The sequence below is a fragment of the Rhinopithecus roxellana genome, chromosome 5 (assembly GCF_007565055.1).
Source record: "Rhinopithecus roxellana isolate Shanxi Qingling chromosome 5, ASM756505v1, whole genome shotgun sequence".
Classification (NCBI taxonomy): Eukaryota; Metazoa; Chordata; class Mammalia; order Primates; family Cercopithecidae; genus Rhinopithecus; species Rhinopithecus roxellana.
The window spans coordinates 171,595,349-171,622,461 of NC_044553.1; the positions used below are offsets into that span (position 1 = coordinate 171,595,349).

Sequence of the window (27,113 nt, forward strand, 5' to 3'; positions counted from 1 at the left end):
AGCCACCATGCCCAGCCACAATATTCAATTTTTAAAAGGCAAAAGTGATGAATTGTTACCAAGTGACACTGTGGGTAACTAGTATCCAGAGCAAGGAGTAGAGCATTACAGGCACCAGAAGCCCCTCTTTTGCTCCCTCCCAGTTACTACCACAACTCAAAGGCAGCCAGCATTCTGAATTCTATTGCCACCTATTGTTTTTCTGTTTTCAAACTTTAAATAAATAGATTATTACAGTAGGTATTCTTTTGTATCTGACTTTTTTCTTTCAAAACTGGTTGTGAGATTCACCATGTTGTTGAGTACAGCAGTATGTTCATGCCATGAACTTTTAAGTATTGATTTTAAGTGATAAATTATACATATAATCAGTAAGGCTTGAGCCTCACCTATCACTTTTTTGCATTTCTTATAATGTTCCTTCTAGAATATTCTTCTCCTCTAGACTCTGCTATTAAATTCTTGTCACCCTTTAACAACTAGCTTAAATGTAATCTCCTGTAGGAAATCACTTCTGATCTCTTCTTCCTCTGATTTTCTATAGTTTTTCTTTTTACTTATCTTGTTACATTTATAACATATATTGTAATTATTTGTACACTATCCTGAAGGCATTATGCAATTCAAAGCTCATCTAGTTCTGTCTTATTATCTCAATTGAAGAAGAAAAAGAGCAAAGAATGTTTTAAAAAATAATCACTTAAAACTTTCTGGGAAGGAGCAATTAAAATGGACATATTAGTAGCGAATATCTTCTATTTTGATAAGGGTAATACAATAGCAAGTATCACCTTTATGGTAATGGTGGAGCAGCTTACAAAAGACTCTCTCCTGAAGACAATAATAACACACTCTGGACAAAATGTAAAAAATAAACAAACAACAACAAAACTCCCCCCCCCCCACAAAACTCCAACTATTTGAAGGCACTGAGAATGAAAGCAGGCAGAAACTAGGGGGTAGCTGATCTTGAAAGAAGGGAACTGCAACATTTGAGATTTATGTGTGTGTAATTTCTGGCCTGGAAGTACTTCTCAGACCATGAGAGGTAGAGTGGCTATAACTCAAGAAGAAAAACACAGTCTTACTGGCTTGAAAGTCAGAGGATGGAGTTTAGTGCTGTCATAAAAGCTGAAAATAGGGGGAAATAATAGAAATGAGGAAATTGCAAGAACGAGAGGAGACTCCAAAAATTGCAAATAAATGACATATAAATCCTTGGCTGACCTCTGAGCTCCAGGTATCTGAAAGAGGTTTTTAAGGAGCCCAGCCAGGATGGAACCGTTAAAGATTTGTAAAAACTGAGCAGAGATTTCAGCTGCTACCAACCACAGCAAGGATAGAGTCTGGAGTTTGAATCTAGCCAAATTAACTGCCTACTTGAATAAATATCAGCACTTTAGAAAGCAAGATAACAATTCCAAGTCTCTACAACATAACATTTATAATGTTCATAACAATACAAGTTTTTGTATATACAAAGAAATAGGAAAAGGTAGTCCATAGTCAAAAGAAAAAATAGGCAATAAAAACAGATCCTAAGATGACTCTGATACTAGAATGAGCAGATAAAGACTCTAGAGCTGCTGTTATACATATTTTAAGGACCTTAAAAAATTGTAATAATACTAAATGAACACATGGAAAATCTTGGCAGAGAAATTAAATGTATATAAAAGAGGACTAAATGGAAATTCTAAAACTGAAAGTAAAATATTTGAAATAAAAAATTAATCAAATAGGTTTGACAGAAAATTAGAGTGGGCAGAAAAAAGGGTAGGGAACTTGAAGAGCAATCAACAGCAATTACCTAATTTGAATAACAAGAAAAAAATTTACATAATGGTTCTTCAGTGACCTGTAGGACAATATCATGTGGTATAATCTGCATGTAATTGAAGCCCCAGAAGAATAGGAGGGAGAGAATTATAGAGAAAAATATTTAAAGAAACAATGGCCAAAATGTTCCCTAATTTGTTAAAAAAACATAAGCTTAGAGATCCTAGAAACTCATACAATGAACCCCAAGAAGAATAAACACAAAGAAAACTACATTCAAGCATATGATAATCAAACCCCTGGAAGCTAAAGGCAAGAAAATCTTGAAAGCAGTCAGAAAAGAAAAAAAGATCCATTATACACATAGGGGATCAATTATTTGAATAATGGTTGACTTCTCATCAGAAACAATTTAAAGCACTGAACAGGGAAAAAACAAAAAACACGGCCACCCCAAATTCTACACCCAGTGAAAAATCTTTCAAAATAAAGGTAATCTAAATACTTTTTTTGACTTTTTTTTTTTTTAGACAAGAGTCTCGCTGTTGTTGCCCAAGATGGAGTGCAATGGAGCTATCTTTGCTCACTGCAACCTCTGCTTCCTGGGTTCATGCAATTTTCCTGTCTCAGCCTCCTGAGTAGCTGAGATTACAGGCATGTGCCACCACACTCAACTAATTTTTATATTTTCAGTAGAGGCAGGGTTTCATCATGTTGGCAAGGTTGGTCTCAAACTCTGGACCTCAAGTGATTGCCCACCTTGGCCTCCCAAAGTGCTGGGATTATAAGTGTGAGCCACCATGCTCAGCCAATCTAAATACTTTTTTTTTTTTTGGACAAAAGACAAGCAAGTGTTACCAGCAGGCATTAGCTTTCTTTTAAGAAATGTTTGAGGCAGGACGTGGTGGCTCATGCCTGTAATCCCAGCACTTTGGGAGGTTGGGGTGGGTGAATCACAAGGTGAGGAGTTCAAGACCAGCTTGGCCACCATGGTGAAACTCCATCTCTACTAAAAATACAAAAATTAGCTGGGCCTGGTGGTGGGCGCATGTAATCCCAGCTGCTTGAGAGGCTGAGACAGGAGAATCGCTTGAACCCGGGAGGTGGAAGTTGCAGTGAGCTGAGGTCATGACATTGCACTCCAGCCTGGGTAACAGAGAAAGACTGCATCTCAAAAAAAAAAAAAAAAAAAAAAGAGAGAGAAATGCTTAAAAAACATTCTTCAAGCTGACAGAAAATGACTTCAGATGACAACTCAGATATATATGGCAAATATAAAAGATTATATCTTTTTCTTCTCTTAATTTCTCTCAAAGACAATTGGCTATTTAAAACAAAAATTATTATACAGTGTGCATTTTATAATATATGTAAAGTAGATGACAATGATAGCACAAAAATTGGGAGGTCAATAGTTGCAAATTCCTTACATCTTATATGAACTGGTACAATATTAACTCCAAAGAAACTCTAGTAAGTTAAGGATGAATATTGTAATTCCTAGAGCAACTACTAAAAATAATGTAAAGAGGTATAGTTCAAAAGTCATAAAAGATTTAAAATGGAATATTAAAAATTATTTTAAAATATGTAACCCTAAGTCAGTCAGAAATCAAAGAATAAGGAACAAAAAATGGATGGGATAAATAGAAAACAAAGAGAAAGATGGTTGTGATAGCTGCAGGAGACAGATAAAGATAAATGCTTAGGCAGATAGGGGTGGGTCCCCAGTGAAACCCAACCTTCAGGCTGAGACAATTTAAAGCCTAGCTACAAGTCTCAGGTAAATCCTTGGACCAGATCGAGAACCTTTCTTCCCATTTGGTGTGCTTTCCACTGATTGATCCCCACCCTCCACCTATTTTACATATACCTAACCTTTCCTAATTGTGTTTTTACATTGTCATGCCCACCTTTGAGTGGTGTTTTCCCTTTAACCTTTTTGCATACTCACAAACCAATCAGCACACACTCCCCATTCTGAGTCCATAAAAAGCCCTAGACCCAGTCAGATTGGAAGAGAAACCAACTGCGAGGGTGGGGAACCACCCCCCATATTCCCTGTCCACTGAGAGCTGTTCTGTTGCTCAATAAAATTTTTCTCTGCCCTCCTCAACCTTCAAATTGTTACCATAACCTCATTCTTCTTGGACGTGGGACAAGAGCTCGGGAACCACCTAACGCAGGCAAAGGGCTGTATGTAACCTAGGTGGGCTGAGTGGACAGGGCACCTCCAGCCTCAGGGTCCAGGGCTGAGCAAGGCCCAGGGAGGATGTCGCCAGTTGTGGAGGTCCCCAGTCGGCAAAGTAGACAAGGAAAGTCCTGTGTCAGTTGTTCTAAATCAAACCATGTCTAAATTTCATTAAATGGAAATGAACTAAACATTCTAAAAAGCAGAGATTATCAGACTGAACTTAAAAAACAGGACATGATAAATGCTACTCTAAGAAATGCATTTTAATTTTAAAGACACAGGTTGAAAGTAACAACAAAAAAGACTGATATACCATGCAAACAGTAAGCAAAAGAGAGATGAAGTAATTATATTAATATCAAAGTAGACTTTAAGACAAAGAGAATTGTGAGAGAGGAAAAGAGATTTTTCTTAAACAGATGAAACAGATGAGTCTTAAACAGATTCAAGTTTCTTATAACCAAGAAAATACAACAATAATAAATGTGAATGTCTCTAATAATATTAACACAAAATATGTAAAACAAAAATCGTCAAAACTAAAGGAAAAAATAGACAAATCTTCAATTAGAGGTGATGATTTTAAAAGCCTCTTCTCAGTAATTGGTAGAACAATTAATTTTTTAAAAATCAGTAAGTATAGAGATGTGCTGAAAATCATCATCAGCTACCTGGACCTAACATTTATAGAACACTACAAACTAACAACTGTAGGATATACATTCTTTTCAAATGCACATGTAACATTCACCAACATAAATGATATCCTAGGCCATAAAGTAAGTTTCAATCAATTTCAAAAGACTGAAATTATACAGAGTATATTATATAGTACAGATATGAATATGGAAAGGGAACTAAATGAAAAGTTTCCAAGTGTGAGTGGAAACAAAGCTGGGATTGGTTGATTCAATAACCTGGAGAAAACAGTGTTGCCATTTGGCTTCTGATAAAAGCCAAGGTATCCCTGCTGCCAGGAAAAAGAGAGAACACAGAAAAAAAGAAAGAGAAGAGAGGGAGAGAGAGGAAGGAAAGGAGGGAGGGAGAGAGAGAGAGAGAGAGAGAGAGAGAGAGAGAGAGACAGAGAGAGAGAAAGAAAGAAATAAAAGAGAGAGAGAGAGAAAGAAAGAAGGAAGGAAGGAAGGAGAAAGAAAGAAGGAAAGGAAGGAAGGAAGGAAGGAAGGAAGGAAGGAAGGAAGGAAGGAAGGAAGGAAGGAAGGAAGGAAGGAAGGAAGGAAGGGAGAAAGAAAAGGCACACATAGGATCACAATTTGCAGAGCTGGAAGGGGTTTTAGGCTGATAAAAGGGTAGTTAGCAGCAGAAGTGACAAGGGGGATTGTGAACACAGACTTAAAGAATGTGGTGAATAGAAATGACTGTGGAGGAAACTGCAGCAGAAATACTATTTTGAACACACAGCAGCTATCTGAAGTGAGGGCATCTGCATGCCTCACAGACCCCATACAGAGCATCACATAAAGTAGAGCTATTATGATGTCCCAATCCCCCACAAAAAACAGTTAACTTATGGTAAAATGTGACTAACGAAGGAAAGTATGTAATGTGGTCTAGAAAATTTTCCATTAAAATTGTTATGAAATCCAGCACTTAAGCAAAATTTCCCAAAGTGTGTTCCTCAGAATATAGTTCTGTGAGCTATTCTGCAGAAAGGGACTCTGAGGAAGTTTGGGAAACATTGCTAACTGCATTTCCTCTTCTTAAAGATTCATAAGGCACATCAGCGTGTTAGTGACTCCAGGTGGCTTAATGGCATAAAAACCAGTCTGACTCTCTTTAACCTCATGTTTCCCAATTTTATGGGACCATACTCTTTTTGCATGGAATATCTATTAACATTCCAAAGAACCAGCATTCTTTGGGATACATTTTAGGGAAAAAAATGATCCAAGGATTAACACATAGCTAACAATGATATTGCTATAATTTGTTAATAGGAGCCCATTCTGTAAAGCTATTAATAAAAGACAAGTGATAATTCGATTTTACATAAAACTTTTCTTCAAAGGAGCTTGAGACACACTGGACCCAGAATTTTCTGAGGAATTCAGATTGACAAAAATGTAATGATTCCTTGTTGCTATTTTTTCTCACTATATTTAATAACATTTATTTGTGGTATAACAACAGAAACTGTAATCTGGAAAAGTAATTACTAGAGAACAAAGTACTGTCCATTTCACTTACATGACTATTACATTTCATAAGAAAAAATGTGTATAGTTGATACCACATGAGAAGAAATGAGTTTAAATGGTAGTCGTTTCACTTAAGATCTAAGAAAGACTTTGGGAATGAATTTATCATTTATTATAATAATTTTTGCTATATCTTTTTATTCCTTATTACAGAGCAGTGTGCCACTCTCTAGGCATTTTCGTTTAAATACTGGCTGGGGTCATAAGTGAAATAAAGTTTGGTCCTCATTTACCTCATCCCAGCAGTTGGGTTGGCACACAGCTGCAGAACTGCTGGGGCTCTTTTTATTTAATTTGGCATCCCTTCCTGAGCAGTACTGAGACTTTTACTTCAATGACTCCACTGGGCTTTGCCATAATTTCTATGCTGTATCAGTAAAGTCTATGGAAGAGATGCCCAAGCAAACCTGAAAGGAGGCTAGGAGTGCTTACAGTTCAGGTATTTTTGCCGAAGTCAATGAAGGGATTAATCTCAGATACAGTCCATTAAAAAAAAATTAACTTGTTTAGTAATGAAGCGAATTTTTAAGGAATATTCACTCGGTCATTTTAATATTATATGTGTATGTCTGTGTGTAAGAGTTTGTCCTTTTTCACAATTTCTCTTCGAATAATTTTTCTAGATTCTGAATCAGATTGTCAAAAGAAAATATATCTTCAAATTCTGAAAGAGCCATATGTTAATTATATGACTGGGAAATTGGGAGTAACAATGTCTTTAATACACTCTGCATATTAAAAGTAGTAACAAGTAAAAGTGATGAGGACAGGTTGCATATTTTGTTGCATACATAGAAAACACTCAACAAATGCTCTGCTGAATGCATAAATTGAAAAAACAATACCTTCTGTGAATTTTATTTCCACAATCAGTACAGAAAACAGTTTCACCTGGTCTGCTTTTCTGTCCCACATGTCATGTGTCAGTGGTCACAAATGGGGAAGGAAGGAAACCAAAGGAAACAGACTTCGATCAGAATTACGGATGGTCAGAACTAGAAGAGATCTTAGAGATGATTTGATCCAATACCTCAAAGTGACAAACACACTAAAGCCCATGAAATATAAGTGATTTGCCCCAAGAATATGACCTAGGAATTAGTGCGAGGTCTAGGATTGGAGCCTAATAGAAACACGGACTTTTCTTGTAATGAGGATTGTCAATATTATATGAGGTTATGACATTGAAAAAAAATCTTCCTTTGACAAACTTGAAAAATAGTTCTCTTTTTAATGGTTTTCTACTCTCTCTCTCTCTTTCTCTCTCTCTCTCTCTCTTTCTCTTTCTTTTGACAGAGTCTCACTCTGTTACCAGGTTGGATTGCAGTGGCACAACCTCAGCTCACTGCAACCTCCGCCTCCTGGGTTCACACCATTCTCCTGCCTCAGCCTCCCTAGTAGCTGGGACTACAGGTGTATACTACCATGCCTGGCTAATTTCTTGTATTTTTAGTAGAGATGGGGTTTCACCATGTTAGCCAGGATGGTCTCCATCTCCTGACCTCGTGATCCGCCTGCCTTGAACTCCCAAAGTGCTGGGATTACAGGCGTGAGTCACCGCGCTCAGCCCTAATTTCTTTATTTCTTCTTTTTAAAACATCTTACTTTGTTTAATCCATCTAGAGTTTTCTTTGTATAGAATGCAAGGTTAGGATTTAATCTAATTTTTTTTCCCCAAATCATTAGCCAAGTGACTTGGCATCATTCATCTAACAAGTCCTCCCTTTCCCACTGACTTACAGCGTCACCTTTATTACATTCCAAGTTATTTTTTACACTAAGGTCAATACCTATGCTGAGTTTTTTATTCCATTGATCTATCAATTTTTCTACCCATAGAAATAATTATTGTAATTTTATTATATGCTTTAACAAGTAGTATGAAAAGTCCACCTTCATTTATCTTCTTTAGGGAAAAAAGAAATGAGGCCTTTTGCCTATTCTTCAAGATGATGAACACTACCAAGTTGAAAAAATTAATATTCCATGCAAACCAAATAAAACCCATATGAATTTTGATTGGAATTACATTGGACATAAAGATTAATGTGGGAAGAACTGGCATGCTTATAAACATTTTCCTTCTCAGGAATATGATATATTTTTCCATTTATTCAAGTGTTCTTTGATGTTGTTCATTAAAGTTTTGGAGTTTTCTTCACATAGGTTCCCCACTTTTTATGTGAAGATTATTACTAGGTACATGTGTTCCTCATTAGAGAGGGGACTGTGGAGAGGGAGAAGAGAAAAAAAGAGAAAGAGAGAAACAAAAAGAAGAGGAGAGAAGGGAGAAGGAAGGAAAGCAGCAAGGAAGGAAAGGAGGGCAGGAAGGAGGGAGATAGATCATACATCCAAACATGGAAAACAAATCCATTTAAATGTTCATAATAATTATCTCTAGGTGGAGGGATTGAGGTTATGTAATTTTTTAACCTTTCAACCCTTGTATTTTCCAAGTTTTCTTCAATGAGAATGTGAAAAAAGTGTTATAATCAGAAAATTGGGCACGGGGGTGAACAAAGCTTCATGTTTGCTTCCTAAAGTCAGCTGCTATGTTGCCTACCTGGGCCTTGGGCTCACTTCCAAAACATAAGCCCTAGGACTGTGCTACAATCACCTAAGGGAAGTTGTGTGTAGGGCCTGGGGGTAGGAAGAAGGAGATGGAGAGATGAGAGAAATACAGCTGAAAACCATGCCCATGCGACTAGACAGACCCTCCCTGCCCTGTCACTTCTCTACAGAATCCTTCCTCTTCAAACATTCAATTACCTTTTATTGAATTAAATTAATCATTTATTGAGTACCTTCTATGCATAATGCATTTTGAAAAGTACCCTGGAACATATGAAAGTGAGAAAAATATGGCTCCAGGAGATCTAACAAGAGGAAAAGATACAAAGTCCCCTTTCAATTCAACGTATACCACGTGAATGCTTTAAAAGGATGCTATGATGGCCTAGGCAAGGGAAAATTCTTTCTACCTTAAAAGATCTGGATAGACATTATTATGGGAAAAAAGAGGGCTGGCCAGGTGTGGTGGTCACACTTGTAATCCCAGCACTTTGGGAGGCTGAGGTGCGCAGATCATTTGAGGTCAGGAGTTTGAGACCAGCCTGGCCAACATAGTGAAACTAAAAATTACAGAAATTAGCCAGGCATGGTAGTGTGCACCTGTAATCCCAGCTACTTAGGAGGCTGAGGCAGAAGAATCACTTGAATCCAGGAGGTGGAGTTTGCAGTGAGCTGAGATCGTGCCACTGCACTCCAGCCTGGGCAACAGAGTGAGACTCTGTCTCAAGAAAATAAAAAGAAAAAAGAAAAAGAAAAACTTAACACAGTTCTCACTTGATTATACAGGTCTTTAGCAAGGTATTACTCAAAGTCACATACAAACAAATGCAAATTTATATTGCATTCTGACCAAGTTGGACATTATGTCTGAAGTTAGAGATATGAATGTAGTTGGGGAAGTTTTCATCTTAAAAGTACTAGCTCATCTTCTTGTTCTAGCCTTTGAGTTAATACAGCCTTTATTAAATACTCTGATCTTTTACTTCTGTCTCAGACTGGGGCAGAGAAATTTCTTCATCAAATTCCTTGGTCATTAAGAAAGCAATCTTTGACTGGGCTGGGCCCAGATATGTCCCTCAAATGCAGGTCAAAATCACCACCCTCAAAGCTACCTGGAAGGTAGTATAGAATAAGGATAAAGAATGCTAGGTTGAAAGCCAACTGGTTGAGTTTGAATTAACATCCTTCGACTTTTAGCTTGTGTGAGTTTGGGTGAATTTTATTAACTGGTTTTTGCCTCAGTTTCCCCAAATGTAAAATGAAAGTAGGAATAGTACTTACCTCTTAGGGTTACTGTGAGGATTATGTGAGGTAATCCATGTAAAGTGTACTTAACAGCATGCACAACTCAGACAAGCCCTCAGAAATGTTAGCTATTGCTTAACACTTAACGCAGTATTTATCCTGAGTATGTAGTACCTTCCAGGTTAACATGCAGCCAAGAGCAGAAGCACAGTTAGGTGTCCTCCAAGTGTTCAAATTAGAAAGTAGAAGTTGCTGAGAGATTTACCTTCCCTTCTGTTACAGTCCAGGTTCTACACTTTAAGCTATGGGTAAATGGAATACTAAACCCAAGATGGTAGCAAGTTGGTGATAGGTAATTTCCCTGAGATTTAAATGTTTAGATTAAATGCTAGTTCCATAAATTAGATGACACGATAATTCCACAAGTAAGATGATTACAGTTTGAAAATCCTTTTCTGAAAAAGTAAAATGTCCTGCTCAAAATTATGGTTATGTTAAACTAACCCAGTATTAGGTAAGGAGCACACTTTTAAATGAGTGGAGAAGACAATGCTACTGCTCTCTTGGGTCGCTCTTTTCACTATACAACTCCTCCCGATAACCTTCTATAAGGGTCAGACCCATCTTAGGTGAGAAATGGAAAAGGGCATTTTGGAACTCAGAAAATTGAGTTTTCTTAGGAACAATCTTAAAGTGGTTAGGTCCCCAGGCAAGCTCAGATAATGTATTAGTACATCTGAGCCTAACCATTAGACATATCTGGGCCTCTCACCAGCTAGACAAGGAGAAAGGAGAATTATTTTTCTCTAAAAGTAGCTCCTAGTGGCTGTGGGACGATGGGGAGATAAGGCAAGCAGCATTTCTTACCAAGAAATCGCCCAAGAATACTTCCCCTATGGGTTGGTTTCCTCTTGCCTCTTTTCTTTCTCCTCCTGATACATTCTGTTTGTTCCAGCCAGGGTTTCTCTCATCCTCTGGATAGTATAATTACTCAGATAGGATGTATAAACTAGTGACAAGGAGATGTGTCACCCCTTACCCCAACTCAGAGTGTTCAACTAGAAAAACGGATACATGATCAGTGTGGTCAGATCCATGTAGAAGCTGACTTAAAAGATTCAAAAAGGGAATGTAGTCTAATTGGTGTTATCAAAGACATAAGATATCAGCTGAAGGTGAGTGGTATTTCATAGCAGGAAATTAGTAAAAAGGAAGGCAAAGGTTAAGAACACAGGCTGTAATATCAGATAGAGCCTGATTCTGAGTTCTATCACTTACTAATTGAATGACTGGAGAAAGTAACTTAATTTCTCTATACTGAAGTTTCTTTACCAGTAAGATGGAGATAATATCACTCATTCCACGGGAATTGTGATATAACATAATGCACATAGTCAACCCCAAGCAGATAGTAGCTATTAATATTTACTATAAAAAGTTGAATTGGAGAGGCAGAATTTCTCAGTATCCATAAAGCACTCACTTTACAGGGATGTATTCATATCCTTCTGGCAAGTATAGCTTCACAGATGGGTGTGTCAGACTATAAAAGTGTGATGCTGCTGCTCACCATGAAGATTGTCCAACTAATTACCTTAGTCGGTTTCCCTGTTCACTAAGCAGCCTTCTAACTGGATTCTGTGTAGCTTTCTAATAAGGAGAAAATATGTGCATCAGATCAGGCTGATTTGAACATTCAGGTCTGTTTGACCATGATAGCTCTCCTCAGAATACATAAAGTGGCATTTCAGTTTGTACATCAGTCTCTTGTGAGTTCAGCTGTACCCCAGAGATTGACTGACTCTGGCAAAAGCAAATCTCTAATCCTATGAAATCGAGGGTTACATCTTGGGCTTCACTAAGGTATTAGCACTCTAATGGGCTCTAAGTTGCCAGTCAGCTGCCTACAAGACATCAATACTATCATACCTAAAACCATACCTCTTCCTGTTTCTGAACCAGGGGATTTAAATTGTTGACTTGCAAGACAGGAATAGCCTAAATAATATTTTCTTTGAACTACACAGGATTTAAAAAAATTATCTGATCACACATTTAAAAATTAGATTTCACAAAAAAATATAAGCATGACTTTCCAGCTTCTTTTGGAAACCCAGTCACAAAAGGCTAGAGCTAAGGTGGCTGCCTCCTGGAGGGAAAGCCTGTCTCCTCAGTTCAGTACTCCAGTAATGTGGACCTAGCCTTTACACTCAGTCATTTCAGTAACGTATTATCTGCCAGACCCAATACAACTATGTTGTGACTCCTACTTTAAAAAAGAACAATTTGGACATTTTCTAAGGGATTTTACTGCTTATATAAAAGAAAAAAATGTCAGGAAGTAAAAAGCCTGTTCCATGAATACCACTTTTCCTTTCCTTTTTTTTTTTTTTTTTCATTTAGCACAAAGAGATAGTAAGTTTGGAAACACACCCATATTTCAGAAAACATTTGGATTAAGATAGTCTCTTGGGCATTTCTGTGCATTATTAGATTGGGACCACAAGGGAGTTGGGGAGAGGGTGAGAGTGGGACAGGAGGCTAATACTGTCCAGTGCTGAGGCTGGGAAACGGCAATAGGAGAGTTGGGTGGGGGATGGGGTCAGAAAGTGTGAGGAATCAACCATTCCTACTCTCTATCCTTTTGTCTTGCCACCACTTCTCTTGCCCGAACAAGTCCTGCTTTTAGCTAATGTTGGAGAGGGGGGTGAGAAGTAGGGATTAGAGAGGAAGTTACAGGCAGAATCATTAGTAGTAGTGGGGCATACAGCATTAGGACAGAAAGTAAGAGGGACTGAGAGGAAATCCCAGCCATCCAGTTAGATTGGCCAGTTCTGAGTGGCCATTTATACGAAAGGGACAGAGAGTTGTATGTAAATGGTCAGGGGAAGGTGCAGCCTGTAGAACTCCAATGAGGCAGTTTTATGATTATCTAACAAGTTCAGGAGATAAGGTTATTCAACAAAGTACTACTGCTTTATAGCCAAAGGGAGAGAAAATAAAGTTTAATAACTAATGAAGACATCAAGGAATAGAGATCATTCAAAAGAATTCTAAAGTTGCCCTTCAGTTAAAGAAGCTGGAGAAGTGATCTAACTTCAGAAGCTGTCTGCCTTAAGCCCTGCCTTTTATGATCCTGACTGAAAATCACACAATTGGATTTCAGTGGCCCATTCAAGGCCATCCATCAACTGGCCTCCACAGCCAACATCTTTTGGTTTTTACAATTTCATTAGGCAAAGCTCTAAGCCATCCTCCATTACTCTCACTATTCTCTACCTCTGCCTGTGCTTATATTGCTTCTGGTACTTAAAATGTACACCACCTCTCCTTTAGTCTTGCCCATCAGTTCCTCTAAGGCCTATCTTAAGGCTTGCCTCCATCCAATTACATTGATCCTTGAGAGACTGGTGGCTCCACAAGGAACCAAATGAGCATTAATCTGGGAGTCACATAACCAGGACTGTGGCTCTGATGATTCTGAAGTAGCCAATTTATCTTTTCAGTACGTAGATGAAGAATTTGTCTTTAGAGACTAAGTAGTATACCTATGTTAACTTGGTTCACAGCACCAGAATTGAGAGCAGGATTGAAAACCCAAGTCCTCTGATTCTCCATCTATGGCTCTTTCTACTAAAGCATGCATGGTTGCTTTCAGACCATGACACCTTAGTTGCCAACCATAAACTGATTTATTATTCAAGCTGTTGTGCAAGATAGAGATGGAAGTAAAAAGATTATATAATCTTTTTATATAAATAATCAATTATATAAATCTGGCATTTTCAGGTCATATTGCCCAAACTTTATAGCCTAATGAGAGGAATCTCCTCTAAGTAAGTATCTTCTGGGTTTACTTTACACATTCTGTAGTGTAATTCAGAGGCTAGGCTTTTAAAGAAAGTGTAGGGTGAATCAATCTAGTCTATGGGTACTTATTTCCATTCTACCAAGGAGGTTCTAAAAGGCTAGGAATGTATACTTGAATTCAAGTACAGTTTAAGGTACAATGGGTTAGAATACTGGGGAACACAGCAATAGTATTTATTCATCTCAAGAACCTCTCAGTAGATAATTAACCTGGACCATGATAAAAAAAACAATTCTATTAGTCCCATTTTTCTTGTGGCTAATGCTATAACACTACTTGCTGTAGTATTTTTCCTTTGCTTCATTTTAAACAGAACACTTACTATATTATTGCAAGCATTACCACTTTTGTAGCTGCTCCATTTTCTTCCTTGCAATAGAAAAGCAACAGTAATTAGGCAAAAGCATAAATTTTATATTTTTACTCAAGAAGGTGTAATTCTTATAAAAATCTGGGCTGGTATTGTAGACATTATCCACTTTTTCATAGTTTTTCCACACTGCCAACTAAGAGAAGTGCATATTTCATCCATAAAGAATACAGGGTTTTTAGGATATGTCTCTGTTCTGATGCATACTTTGTCCCACACTGGATTTTTGTGTGAAAGAAAAGATGTATCACAGTTCTAACTTTTGGGACATCGTGAACCCCTTTGTCAGTCTGGTGAAGCCTACAGACCCCTTCTCAGAATAATCTTTTATAAATGGATTAAATAAAATACATGGGAACCTATTATACTGAAATGCAGTTCTACCCATGGACCCCTGTACCCTAAACCCATCATAGGTGTGACACAGGTCCCTCTGTCTACCTAATTTTTGGCTTTTCAAAGTGGAATTAATTTTGAGGTTAGAAACACTATCTCTCAGTATGTAGTCAAACAAATACTCCAGTCCAAGGCCCAAGTCATAAAGTGAAAAGGCACATAGTAAAACGTATATCATAAGGGAGCAGGCCTAGTCCTGTTAGCAGGTGGCTGCCGACATGAAATGATTTCAGAGCAGTGCAAAGGCTCTCTTCCTGGATTCCCCCAAATCCCTCTTCTCTCTGTCCACTCATGCTTGAAATCCCTTAATAGAGCCTAACTCCTTTGTTTTAATTAAGTAGCGGATTTGCTCTTGTTAAAAAATAAATATCCATGGGAGAGGTAATACTTGATGCCAAAGATTTGCAAATTTATTTTCAGCAGTAGAACAAGTTTTTCAATTGCAACCTTAAATAGAATGTTGATACATAAGTAAATGCAAATTTTATAAGAATTTAGTATAATTGTGTATGTCAAAACATATATAAATAACATAATTGCATATAGTATTATGTACTTATATGAATAATAATTATTACTTAAATATAGTATGTGCTGACATGATATATTTATTATATAAATATTTATATTATATATTTATTATGTTTGTATTTATATTATATATTTCTGGTTATAGCAATAAAAACCAACACTGGAAACAATGAGGCTGTTTTGATGAAGACAAATTATGAAATCAAGAGTTATAAATAACTACAGTCTTACACCTATCACAGAATACAATGTATTTATATATTTTATTTTGCCTGCACAAGATGTAGAAAATCCAGATGTGAACAAATAAGCAATTTCAAATAGCTAACAATTTGTTATGGCAGTTATAATCTCAGAATTTAGTTCAATTAAAATGATCCAGAAACTTTAAAATAGTAGAAATTTTTTGTTTCAAAACAGAGTCACTAACAATGTCTACCAATTGCTTACATTCCTTGATAATTAAGGATCAGTTGGTAAGTAGTCAATTGGGGGATATTTGACAAATAGATTCCATAATTAATTTGAATCCTGACTCCGCTTGCTTACTGTACAACCTCAGGCAAGTAGCTTAATCTTAGTCTCAGTTTTCTTATCTATAAAATGGTTATAAACATGGCACCTGCTTAGAGATGTAAGGGTTAAATAAGATAGTCTACATAAAACAATGTGTTAAATAAGACAGTATACATAAAACAATGTGTCCAGCAAACTTAATAAATGCTACTATAATTAAAGGGCTAAATTACCAAAAATATTTTTCAAATGTGTCATGTAACATTTTAGGATGTTCTATCATATTCCATTTAAATTTCTTTTCAGGTATCTCACCACCCTTCTCTTTCAGACAGTCTCTGAGTTTCAAAGAAATCTAATTTTGTTTTGCATGTTGAGTCCAAATTTTGACATTATGCTTCATTGTTGACTTTTATCTGCAGTTGTAAACAGAGTAACATTGCAACCTTGCACTGTCAAAGACTATATAGCTCATTTCAAATCATGTAAGAACCAACCCAAACTTAAATCGAGCAGTGAAACAATCTGTGATGCTATATTATCATGATGTGGCTATATTATTGTAACTGTACAGTTGACTATTATGCTGTGCCAAAAGTATGCATCAGAGAACTTGCCTGGCTTTTAATTGATAGTAGTACATATGTGTTCTAATACTAGTACCAATTAATGTTTATTGAATGATTACCAGGAATCAGGCACTGCTTTACGACCTTCACACATATTAGCTTATTTAATCTTTGCTTATTTATTTGTATGATTATTATAGGACTGTATATGAGCAGATCTGAATTTCAAAATATGACTAGTACAAAGTTACACCCTATCTAATAAAAAACACCTTTATGGGAAATTCAAATGTACACACATACACTCAGAGTAAGCCTGAAAGTACAAATTAACCCACTGACGATCAAATGATCGAATGCATTAAAATTTGGCATCAATTGAAATATGTAGGTACTGTTCTTTATTATACTTAAAATGCTTAAATATTTATCATTAAAAATGAAATACAAATTAAATGCTGAGAACCACTCTGAAACTCACTGGAGTTCTCTAACAATTTGAAAATGAACATTAAATCCTACTACTCACTTATACTAGGATGTAAAAAGAGCCAAATCAGATTCTTTTCTAAAAGCATAAGTGTGAAGAAGGAAATGAGAGATTTTTTAATACTAATTCATTTCTCAGGAAGGTAAGAACCTTATTAGGTACCCATTATGTGCCAGCAATGTTAATATATTATCTGTATTCGGCCGGGCGCGGTGGCTCAAGCCTGTAATCCCAGCACTTTGGGAGGCCAAGATGGGAGGATCACGAGATCAGGAGATCGAGACCATCCTGGCTAATACGGTGAAACCCCGTCTCTACTTAAAAATACAAAAAACTAGCCGGGCGAGGTGGCGGGCGCCTGTAGTCCCAGCTACTCAGGAGGCTGAGGCAGGAGAATGGCGTAAACCCGGGAGGCGGAGCTTGCAGTGAGCTGAGATCCGGCCACTGCACTCCAGCCTGGGTGGCAGAGCAAGACTCCGTCTCAAAAAAAAAAAAAAAAAAAAAAAATATATATATATATATATATATATTCTGTATTCTCCATAGCACCCTTATCTAGTAGGCATCATTATCCTGACTTGACAAAACGGGGAACTCAGGATCTGAAATGTAATTTGCTTACCTAGGGTTCAGTAACTGCAAAATAGCAGACAGGACCCAAACTCTGACCCACTCAGCTCCAAGCCCTCCCAGCACACCAGACTGCCTCTCCATCTTGCTTCCCCCCATTCATAAAACAGAAAAATGAGAATGAGTGAGACAGAGTAACCTGCTCTTGGAAACACTAGTTAGTGGCAAGGCTGCAACAAGAGTCCAATAGTACTGGCATTTCACTAGGTAAATCTTATCAGATGGCCCATGGAGGGGGTATCCTGTGCAACTAGGCCTACTAGGAGCCAGCAAAATCATTACTTCACTTCAAAACTCAACATCAGTCTATATAGCTTCAGAGCAGAGACTAGACAGAGGAGGGGACACATCAGTCCTGTCCTTAGTACCTATTATGTGTAAAACAGTGCTTGGTGCAGGGGAGGATTTGAAAAACAGACAAACAGAACAGACAACAAGGTCCCTGTCCTCATATCTGTGTAGGCAAAGAAAGTATAATCATGTAAAATATTAAATAGTATCCCTGGAGGAGACCTCAGCAATATTCTGGTTCCCTCCCTGGAACCCTACAATAATATGTTTTAAACGACAGTATAAAACAATGGCACAATACAATATATGAGACTCGCCAATAGTAATAACTAATATTTTTCAGAACACTTCTTTTTACCAAGACCTTTGTTAAGTGTTTTGAATTATCTCATTAAAAACTCAATACAATCTTATGAGATAGATACATTTATTATGGACATTTTACATGAGGAAAGGGAGACTGTTTCTGGGAGATCCCAGTCTAGTAAGGATTCACACCAGGCAGTCTGACCCAGAATCACTATTCTGAGAGCTAAAAAGTGGTTTCAGTTCAGCATGGGGTTGGTTTGGGAATGCATGCAGGATCTTGGCAGAGAAGCTCAAGAAACATACCACTGTAAAGAAATTAAAAGAACTCACTACTGTTAGATTTTTTTTATGAATGTTATCTGACAAGGCTATAGCCTCTCATTGCCTCTCCCTGCCCCCAGAGCAATGGGCTTTAGTGAGACAGCCATCCACCAGCCAACATTCCATCGCTTTCCTCAGCTTTCCCATCACTCCAAACCAATGCAGAATTGAAATTTTAAATAGCAACAACATACAAAGGCAATATACTACCACCTCCACCACCACAACCACCATCACTGCCATATTGGTGGAATACATTTTGTAGGCTGTGAATCAGGAAGGACATGAAAAGTCATTCCTTTGTTGAAAACTCTTTATCTAAGCAACCTGAAGAGAAAGCTCTCTTTAAATGGTGGGAGTGGGATGTTGTGCATGCCACCACAGTCCTTGGGTAATGATTGTATGTCATAAATAGGATATGGCATTTCAGAATGTCTTTAAAGCTATTTCCTTTTGTTCAACTAATTTAATTTACCAAATGCTCCTGGGAAAAGGGAGGGGGACCAAGATGCTGACTCCACATTTCCTGAAAAATCAACGTTTTCTTTTTAAACTACTCTCAAAGAAATTGCATCTGATTGTTGTCTGCTGGCTCCCTCAAACTCTACCTCTGTCAAAATTCTGCCCTAGCAGGTGTGAGAAAGAATAGATGCAGAACTTGAGTGAATACCCACATCTGTTTTTGGAAAAAGAGAACAGAAGCAGCACAGAAGGAAGTAAAAGAGATAATTGCTGGCTTGAACTACAATACATTTTACTTGTGGGCAGAGGGCCAGCTTACAGCAGGCGGAACATGCAGGCCCATCTTATTGGAATTCAGGGGTGGGCCTCCACTCTTGTCCGGAGACAGCTGTAAACCAGCAGCCCATAGCATCACAATCAGGCACTGAGTTTTGTCAAGGAATGCTGATACGTACGGAAGCAGCTTTGTCTGCCTCAACTGCACCCCTGCCTGGTGAAATGACAGTCAATCTCTGATTCCAGATGACAAGAACTGGATAAAAACTTAAAACAAATGGCGACCTTTCAAAAGATTAATTTGTTTACCAACAAAATGTTCCCTGTTTGTCATCTGAGATGGGGGTGACCTTCACTTTCCCATATCTAGCCTGAAAGGATGCTGACTATAGTCATCTGTTAAGTTAACTCCATCTCAGCAATTATTCTCTTTTTTTATTTTTAGTGACAAGAGGGGTTTATTAATTCACTCTGCTTCTTGTTATGGTTTATAAATGCAACAAGCTCATTCTGAATTACTGCAGTGTAACATCAATTTGTTTAAATCTAATTCTGCTACCGTTGCCAAATTATGTTGTGACTGTAATTGTGGCCATATGCATGGGCTTAAAACACAATCATGTTCTGAAATCGCCCTTCTTTCTCCACTCCCACCCCCTGCCCCCACTCCTTACTTCTGGTGCTTCTTCTAATCATTTGACATTAACACAATTGCCTCACTTTCTATTACTTTATCATTTCAGAAATGAATATGCTTTCAATGAGAGAGAGATTACTATGTACACCCCAAGTGAAACAGTAAAGAATGAAACTATGATTTGTGAAGTGTGGTTGCTATCCAACTAAGTTAGTGGAAAACACTGCATAACATATGACTCATAAAATCTAGAAATCATAATAGTATTAAATTCAACCTCATGAATAAATAAAAGATTCTAAGTTTACATTGCATTATATATTTATTTATTTGGAAAGTGGGACCAAAGAACTGGTATAATTCTACAGCAACTCATATCTTGCCAAAAAGAAAAATGTTTTTATGATTCTTTTCTAGGTCATAACAGTTACAATCAGAGTTATTTGTGCAGCAATTCAAAGCAATGTTTGGTTTGGCTATTTTGTTATGCATTCATAATCGTTCTTTTAAAATTCATGTTAACAGATACATGTTTCAAGCCTTTTAAGAAACACTTTTTATTTAAAAGAAATAAATCAAAGTCAAATTTTCTGTAGATCTCTTAATGTTATACTATAAACTCTAACTGGAACTAGATGTCAGTGAGGGAATGTGAACAGTACCAGGGATTTCTTCTTGTTTCCACATACCTTTGAGGACCTACTAGAAAAAATGTTAGAAGGCTGTTTGTTACTATTTGGCAGACTGAAGATACTGAAAAAATCACCAGTGAGTCTCACTTTTAATACGTTTTTGGTAAATTGATTTTATATAACAGAGTCACAGGATATAAAATTTTCAAGATAGTTTTGCAATATGAGTATGTGTGTGTGGCAGGAGTTATATGTGTTTTCAATGCACTAAAATCCTGCATCAGCCTCTAATTATCAGGAGGAATACACCACTTCATAAGATGGAGAAGATACCAGCTTCTGGGAACAAATAATGGAAACTGGCTACATATTCACATTTGCTCTGTCAAAAATGTCTAAGGTTATTTACAGGCTTTTGACAAGCTGATCAAGTTTCATAAGAAGTAAGGAAACACATGGCTCTCGGCAGCCAAATAATAATCCCCTTTGAGTGTTTAGTTCTAAAATGATTAGCTTTGATGATGCCTTTCTAATTAACTATACATCACAATGCTAGACACATTACTTTGGGTTAGTGCTTTTGAAATGATTTTTATAAGTGGTAAATCACAACTGCATTTATCCCCAAATGCTTTACATGACTGTTTAAAACCAAATACCTGAACAAACTTCTTTCACAGTGCTTTTTGCACAATGCTTCTGTTTTGTAAATCCAAAATGAAAATACTGTTTTTCAGTTAGTACTACCATACAACTATATCAACACAAAATGATAAGGTCAACTAACTATTTGATCAAAAGGCTGACAGTTTGAAAAAAATATACATAATGTACATCCAATTTTAAGTTGCTCTGCTGCGGATTTTTATGGCATCAAGTTTGATGGAAAAAGGAGATTTAATACAGTAAATGAACATCTATTAGCTATATGTCATAAAAGGCAAAGTGTTTTCCCAAATTCTCTTTGCTCAAAGTATATAGATACAACATCCAAGGCATTCATTCTATTTGGAAATTGGAAAACTATATAATTAATGACTAAGAATCTGTCCCAAGTTTTGGATATAATTTTGAAATCTCTATTTACTTAAGTCTGAATCTTCATTCAGATTCATAAAGCAAAGCATAATCCTTTTTAAATCTAGAGGTATGCCTTTTAAAACTCCAGTACTCATCAGAAAAAGTTCGCATGAAACACAACAGTTGCCTCGGGCTACAAAGCCTCAGTACTCCTCCAGCTAAGCCAATATTAATTCTAGGATTGAAGAGGAAAACCAACAACAACAAAAGAGAAATCTGCTTCTGTCTGTGTTGCCAGAGAAATAATATTTGTATTTCAAGAGCTTTGGGCTCATGGGAAGCAGATAAAAACCCTTTCACATTATTCACAGTGACATTTTAAATAAAGTTTCAGCAGGAATAAAAATACCTAACTTTCTGGTTATTTCTTAGGCTATAAAAGTATTTGTAAGATAAAGTGCTCTTAAACCAAACCTGTTAGAATAACATAAAGCACATATAAAGAAACTGAAAATACATTTCAGGGTTACATGAATGAAGTAGGCAGTTGAAAATGTCTATGTAGGAAATTTGGAAGATTAATCTAAGAGACTATTAAGCTAGTTAGAAATGGCTTTGCAATTTAATTCTAACATTAATCTTGTTTTTAGTTTTGATTTCACCAAGTCATACATTTAAGAGCTTTTGAGAGAAGCCAAAGGTTAAAAATGTATTTACAAAAATAGAGATGTTACCTCAGTAATTGTTTTCAGTGTTAGAAATGATCTCAAATTAAATAATTTCCCAGTTAAAATGAAGCACTACTCTTAATTCTCCTAAGAAAACTCCACAACATGGAAAGAGTACAATCCTTGCTTTAGGACAAGGTAGCATCTAGTCAATGGCAAAAATAGGCATCAACTCTGAGATCTCTTACTGCAAATCTACGTTTGATTCTTTTTCCCTCTCATTATTTTGCTGACATAAAGGATTAGTCCCTGCTTACTTCAGCTTTAGAATAATATTCTCAAATATTTGTACATTATGAGAGTATACACAAGTGAAGAGGATTCTGTGCTGTTGTTTTATTTTGATTTTTCTAGTGCTAAGCCTACTATCAAAGAAATACAATATTTAAAACTTCTCTATTAATTCTTTTTGCTGGTAAATTATTTCCTCATTAAAATTATGGTACTAGATTATTTAGGAATATCAAATAAAATAGAGAAATCTGAATGAGCTAAAGACTCATTTTTAAAGACTCATTAAAGAATGAGTCTTTAAAATAGGCTTACATTTTCTTAATCATTGCTAATTATAAACAGAATGAGAGCCACTCCATCTCCAAAAAATTCCAAAGACAAAAGGATCACAATCTTTACTTAATATCTACATTACATCTTACACTACTAATAAATGACTTTTATTTCTTAAAAAATAAGAGCTCATTAAACCAACTCATTACTTACACATGCTTTTCTCTGATTAATATATGGCAAACTGATTCCATAGTTCACATTTACAGCAGCTCTGTGGTGGATGTTTTCAGGATCCTGCATGATTTTTACATTCAACCCTATCTTTCGCTGAAACAAAGAAACAATGAAACTTTCATGCTGGATGAACAAAAATGCTCACTAACATTTTATATCCTCAAAGGAGTTTAAAGTTCTTTGGAAATAATTATTTTAATGAAATTCTCACTGGAAAAAAATATATTTGGATCTTTTATTTAGGCTGCTAATCAATCAGTCCCTTTTATTCACAGAAAAGGAACTTTCTATAGGTTTTCCTCCGTGTATCCCATTGCTCCCACAAATACATCCTCAGACACATTTTCTCAAAAATAACGCTGGAAGCCAACCAAGGTGGGCAAAGGACTAGATAGAATACCTGGTCTTAATTTATTTTTAGCTTTCCAGGTCAAGGATTTTGCCAATGAAATCTATACCACAAATACACAGGCAGAGGGCTCCCTTGGTCTGTTAATGTGGCCACTTTCCTCTAGGGACATTTACAGGTAAATCTCAATTTGGGCCTGGTAAATTTACAACAAATTTATCTACTCCTTCACAGAGATTCTGTTATCTGCAAGAATAATTTATGCTTTCATTAGGAAAAAAATAAAAGCCTCTTGTTTGAACCACTTATTCCTCATTTTAAATAATTCAAATTAGTTATCATTGACATGCTTAAAAATAAACCACGAGAGTGGGCCACATAGTGGTGGTGGGAAGGGGCACTAGATAGTTGTCAGGACCCCTAGGTGCCAGCTCTCCTCTCGACTGCTCTGTGTGACCTTGGGTAAGTCACTTCACCTCTATGGAAGTCAGTTTCTTTATTTGCAAAATGCATGTTAGACTTGATGGTCTCTTGAGGAACCATGCCCGAGCTTTGGGATTCTATGATTTTAGGCTAAAAGATAATTTCGCACGTAGGGAATATGGTATTACTAATAATTTCTAGTCTTTTTGTGATTTTTAAAATTGTAATACAATGCATATACCATAAAATTCACCCCTTTAAAGTGTACAATTCAGTGGTTTTCAGTATATTCCTACAACCATCGCCACTATCTAATTCCAGAACATGTGCATCACTCCAAAATGAGACCTCATACCCATTAGCAATTGCTCCCCATTCCCTCCTCCCACTAGTTCCAGGCAACCAGTAATCTACTTTCTGTCTCTACTGATGTATATCTATTCTGGACATTTCATAAAAATGGAGTCAAAATATGTAGGCTTGTAGGCTTTGTAACTTTTTAAAAAGGAGGTTAGAAGTACCGTGAGCAACTTAACTGTTTTCCTTTCAATTAAGTGTCTTAGTTTTGAGGGTGATCTGACGCAGTTGTTAAAATGGTTGTAGGAATCAGACAGATTTGTTCATGATCCAGCTATTTCTTTGACATAAGCATTCATAAAGGGTCTGTGCCTAAGGTCAAAGTGAAGAAGAAGGCTACAAAAATATCTACAGAATGTATGCTAGATAAGCATAGATACGTCTAGGTAAGGTCTTTCTTAACAGATATTCCAAATCTTCCTTTTACTTTTTAATAGCATGTTTGTTGTTGTTGTTGTTGTTGTTGTTGTTGTTTTGAGACGGAGTCTCGCTCTGTCACCCAGGCTGTAGTGCAGGGACACAATCTTGGTTCACTGCAACCTCCGCCTCCCAGGTTCATGTGATTCTCCTGCCTCAGCCTCCTGAGTAGCTGTGATTACAGGTACGAGCTACCACACCTGGCTAATTTTTGTACTTTTAGTAGGGACAGGGTTTCACCATGTTGATCAGGCTGGTCTCGAACTCCTGACCTCATGATCCACCTGCCTCAGCCTCCCAAAGTGCTGGGATTACAGGTGTGAGCCACTGTACCCGACCAATAGCATTTCTTAAACCAAATCTCCAAATAACTGCCCTCAACTGTCGACTTTATTTAATCTGGGCAAGGATACAGGATTCAAACAAGGCATGTCTATTTCCTTCTCCTTGAAATACACGTGGTCACAAAAGTAATGTCATACCTAATTATAAATGGCTTTTCTTCTGTGGGTAACACAGCACTACGCCAGGGTTTTTGCATGGAAGCAGATTGCCTCTTCTATTGAAATTAATACCTGAACATAATATTTTCCTTCTTAAACGTTCAGAATAATTTCTATTCTACCAAGGATTGGGAAATTGCTAATATGTATTATATTGACTGGATCTGGGTTTTTGTAATTAGGGTATTTTTTAAATGTGTGTATTCTGGATACAGAATTGATGGTAATAGCTTCATCTATCATATCTAAGCTGTTAGAACTTTTAAATTATGGGATTATTTGCTCAGTGGGCCATAGCAGTTTTCTTAGTTTTATCATGCTCCATCAAGTTTGTGTGGTTATAGGTCTGGTATAGGGAGGAAATGGCCAAATACAGAATCACTGTTAAAACTGGCCTTAAAATCCTGTAGTGTTCTGCTTATTGTTAAATTCTGTAGTACTAGACACAGTTATTTCTGAAAAGAAATCAGTATGTAAATAGAAATCCAACAGAAATGATAGATGTACTATCAATTCTTTATTGTTGGGTTCTAAAGCAATGATTTGAGGTTAAAAGATAATTTAAAAATATTAATATTCTCATATTCACTAATTTGGTACCAATGCTTGTGTATACCAAAATAGTAATATGTAGCACACATGATTTAATTGCTCTTTTCAAAAACACTTAAAAGGCATCTATATTTAAAGAATATTAACATAATCATACGGGCATGGTGGCTCATTCCTGTAATCCCAGCACTTTGGGAGGCCGAGGTGGGTGGATCATTTGAGGCCAGGAGTTCGAGACCAGTCTGGCCAACATGGTGAAACCCGTTTCTGCCAAAAATACAAAAATTAGCCGGGCACGGTGGCGGGCGCCTGTAGTCCCAGCTACTTGAGAGGCTGAGGCATGAGAATTGCTTGAACCCAGGAGGTGGAGGTTGCAGGGAGTTGAGATCATGCCCTGCACTCTAGCCTGGGCAACAGAGTGAGGCTCAGTCTCACAAAAAAAAAAAAAAAAAAAAAATTAACATAACAAATGTTTCACTGAAATTCACTACCAAATACATTCAAAACCTAAATTTGTCTTACAAACCATCTATCGTGATATATGGGAAAATACTTACAAACATATGCTGTATTATGAGACCCAATAATAAGATTTTCAAGAAAATCAATTATAGACTTCAAAAACAAAAATAAAATTAATCATTCCATTAAGCAGGAAAGTATGCTCTGGAAGATGATCATTTTTTATCAACAGTAAGATAAATATCAGAAATAATTTCAGAAAATTTTAGTAAATTGGTCAAGAAAAGATATCAATTTATGTAATCTATCTTGAGTCACTAAACAATCTAAACTTTGTATTCTCTCCTTTTGATGGTAATTACAAGCAGATATATCAAATGTGACTCTCATTTAGACTTTGGTTTGTAAGAACAAAAGTTATTATCAGAGCCAATTACTGTTTTACCTACATGGCTGCACAGAAGCAGGGAGCTCAATTTTCATCTCATCAGTGATTTTGTGGTATTTATTTTATTACTATGCCCACAAAGCTATATAAGAAGGAAATAGCTTATGCTATTAAAACTAGGGTTGGAATATAGGAGGCTAAGGTTTCTTTTAGAAGAACTTCTGAATTAAAAACACTAGGCAGCGTGTAATGCCAGCTCCCCAGACATGGGTAGACCATAAAATGACACACATCTGAGCAGTAGATCCCACACAGAGTAATCAAAATTGAAATGCTTCACAAACAAAAGTTGAGAGAGGCTATTTACTAAGTTACAGTATTATCAACAGTGTTTGCTGCAAGTAATGTCTTCTAAAGTGGATATTGCTTAATATCATATTCCCACTGGTTAAAGACAGCTGCTGTTTAGTCTCAAAAGCAGAGAAAAGAAAAATACAAAGAATTTAGTCACCTTTAACGCTCATTCTTTCAATCACTGTCTCATGTAATACAAAGAACAATAGACGTCAAGTCCTGATTTGAGCTGTGTGATCCAGATTTCTCATTTGTAAAACTGGGTAGTAACAGCTTCATAGGGTTGTTTGTGAAGTTCAAATGACTAATGTACGGTTAAGTATCTTATAAATTATAAAGTACTATTCTGGAGCCAATGTGAAAGAGGCTCCCACTGGGCCCAAAATAACGATTACAATCGATTGAAACACTTCAAACATATAAAAATCCATGAGTTCTTAATAATATTCTCTTCCCCTCAAAAACCTAGTTGATAAAATCAATAAATTAACCTAAACATTGATAAATAAA

The 27,113-nt window shown here is 36.6% G+C and overlaps 1 protein-coding gene across 10 annotated transcripts in view; it reads right to left on the reverse strand.

Annotated features, from left to right (window-relative positions):
• The window catches only part of IQCH (IQ motif containing H), a 260,008-nt gene that overhangs the window by 182,363 nt on the left and 50,532 nt on the right, over positions 1 to 27,113 (reverse strand). The window contains exons 5-6 of one of the 10 annotated variants that reach the window (XM_010363620.2): positions 22,775 to 22,891; positions 19,978 to 20,376 (exon numbers count right to left, since the gene is read on the reverse strand). The exons of the other annotated variants lie outside the window; for them this stretch is intronic. Coding sequence (XP_010361922.1) covers positions 20,374 to 20,376; positions 22,775 to 22,891 — 120 coding nt within the window. The 3' untranslated portion in view covers positions 19,978 to 20,373. Of the gene's footprint in view, positions 1 to 19,977; positions 20,377 to 22,774; positions 22,892 to 27,113 lie in introns of those variants that run through there. 10 annotated transcript variants of the gene reach the window in all.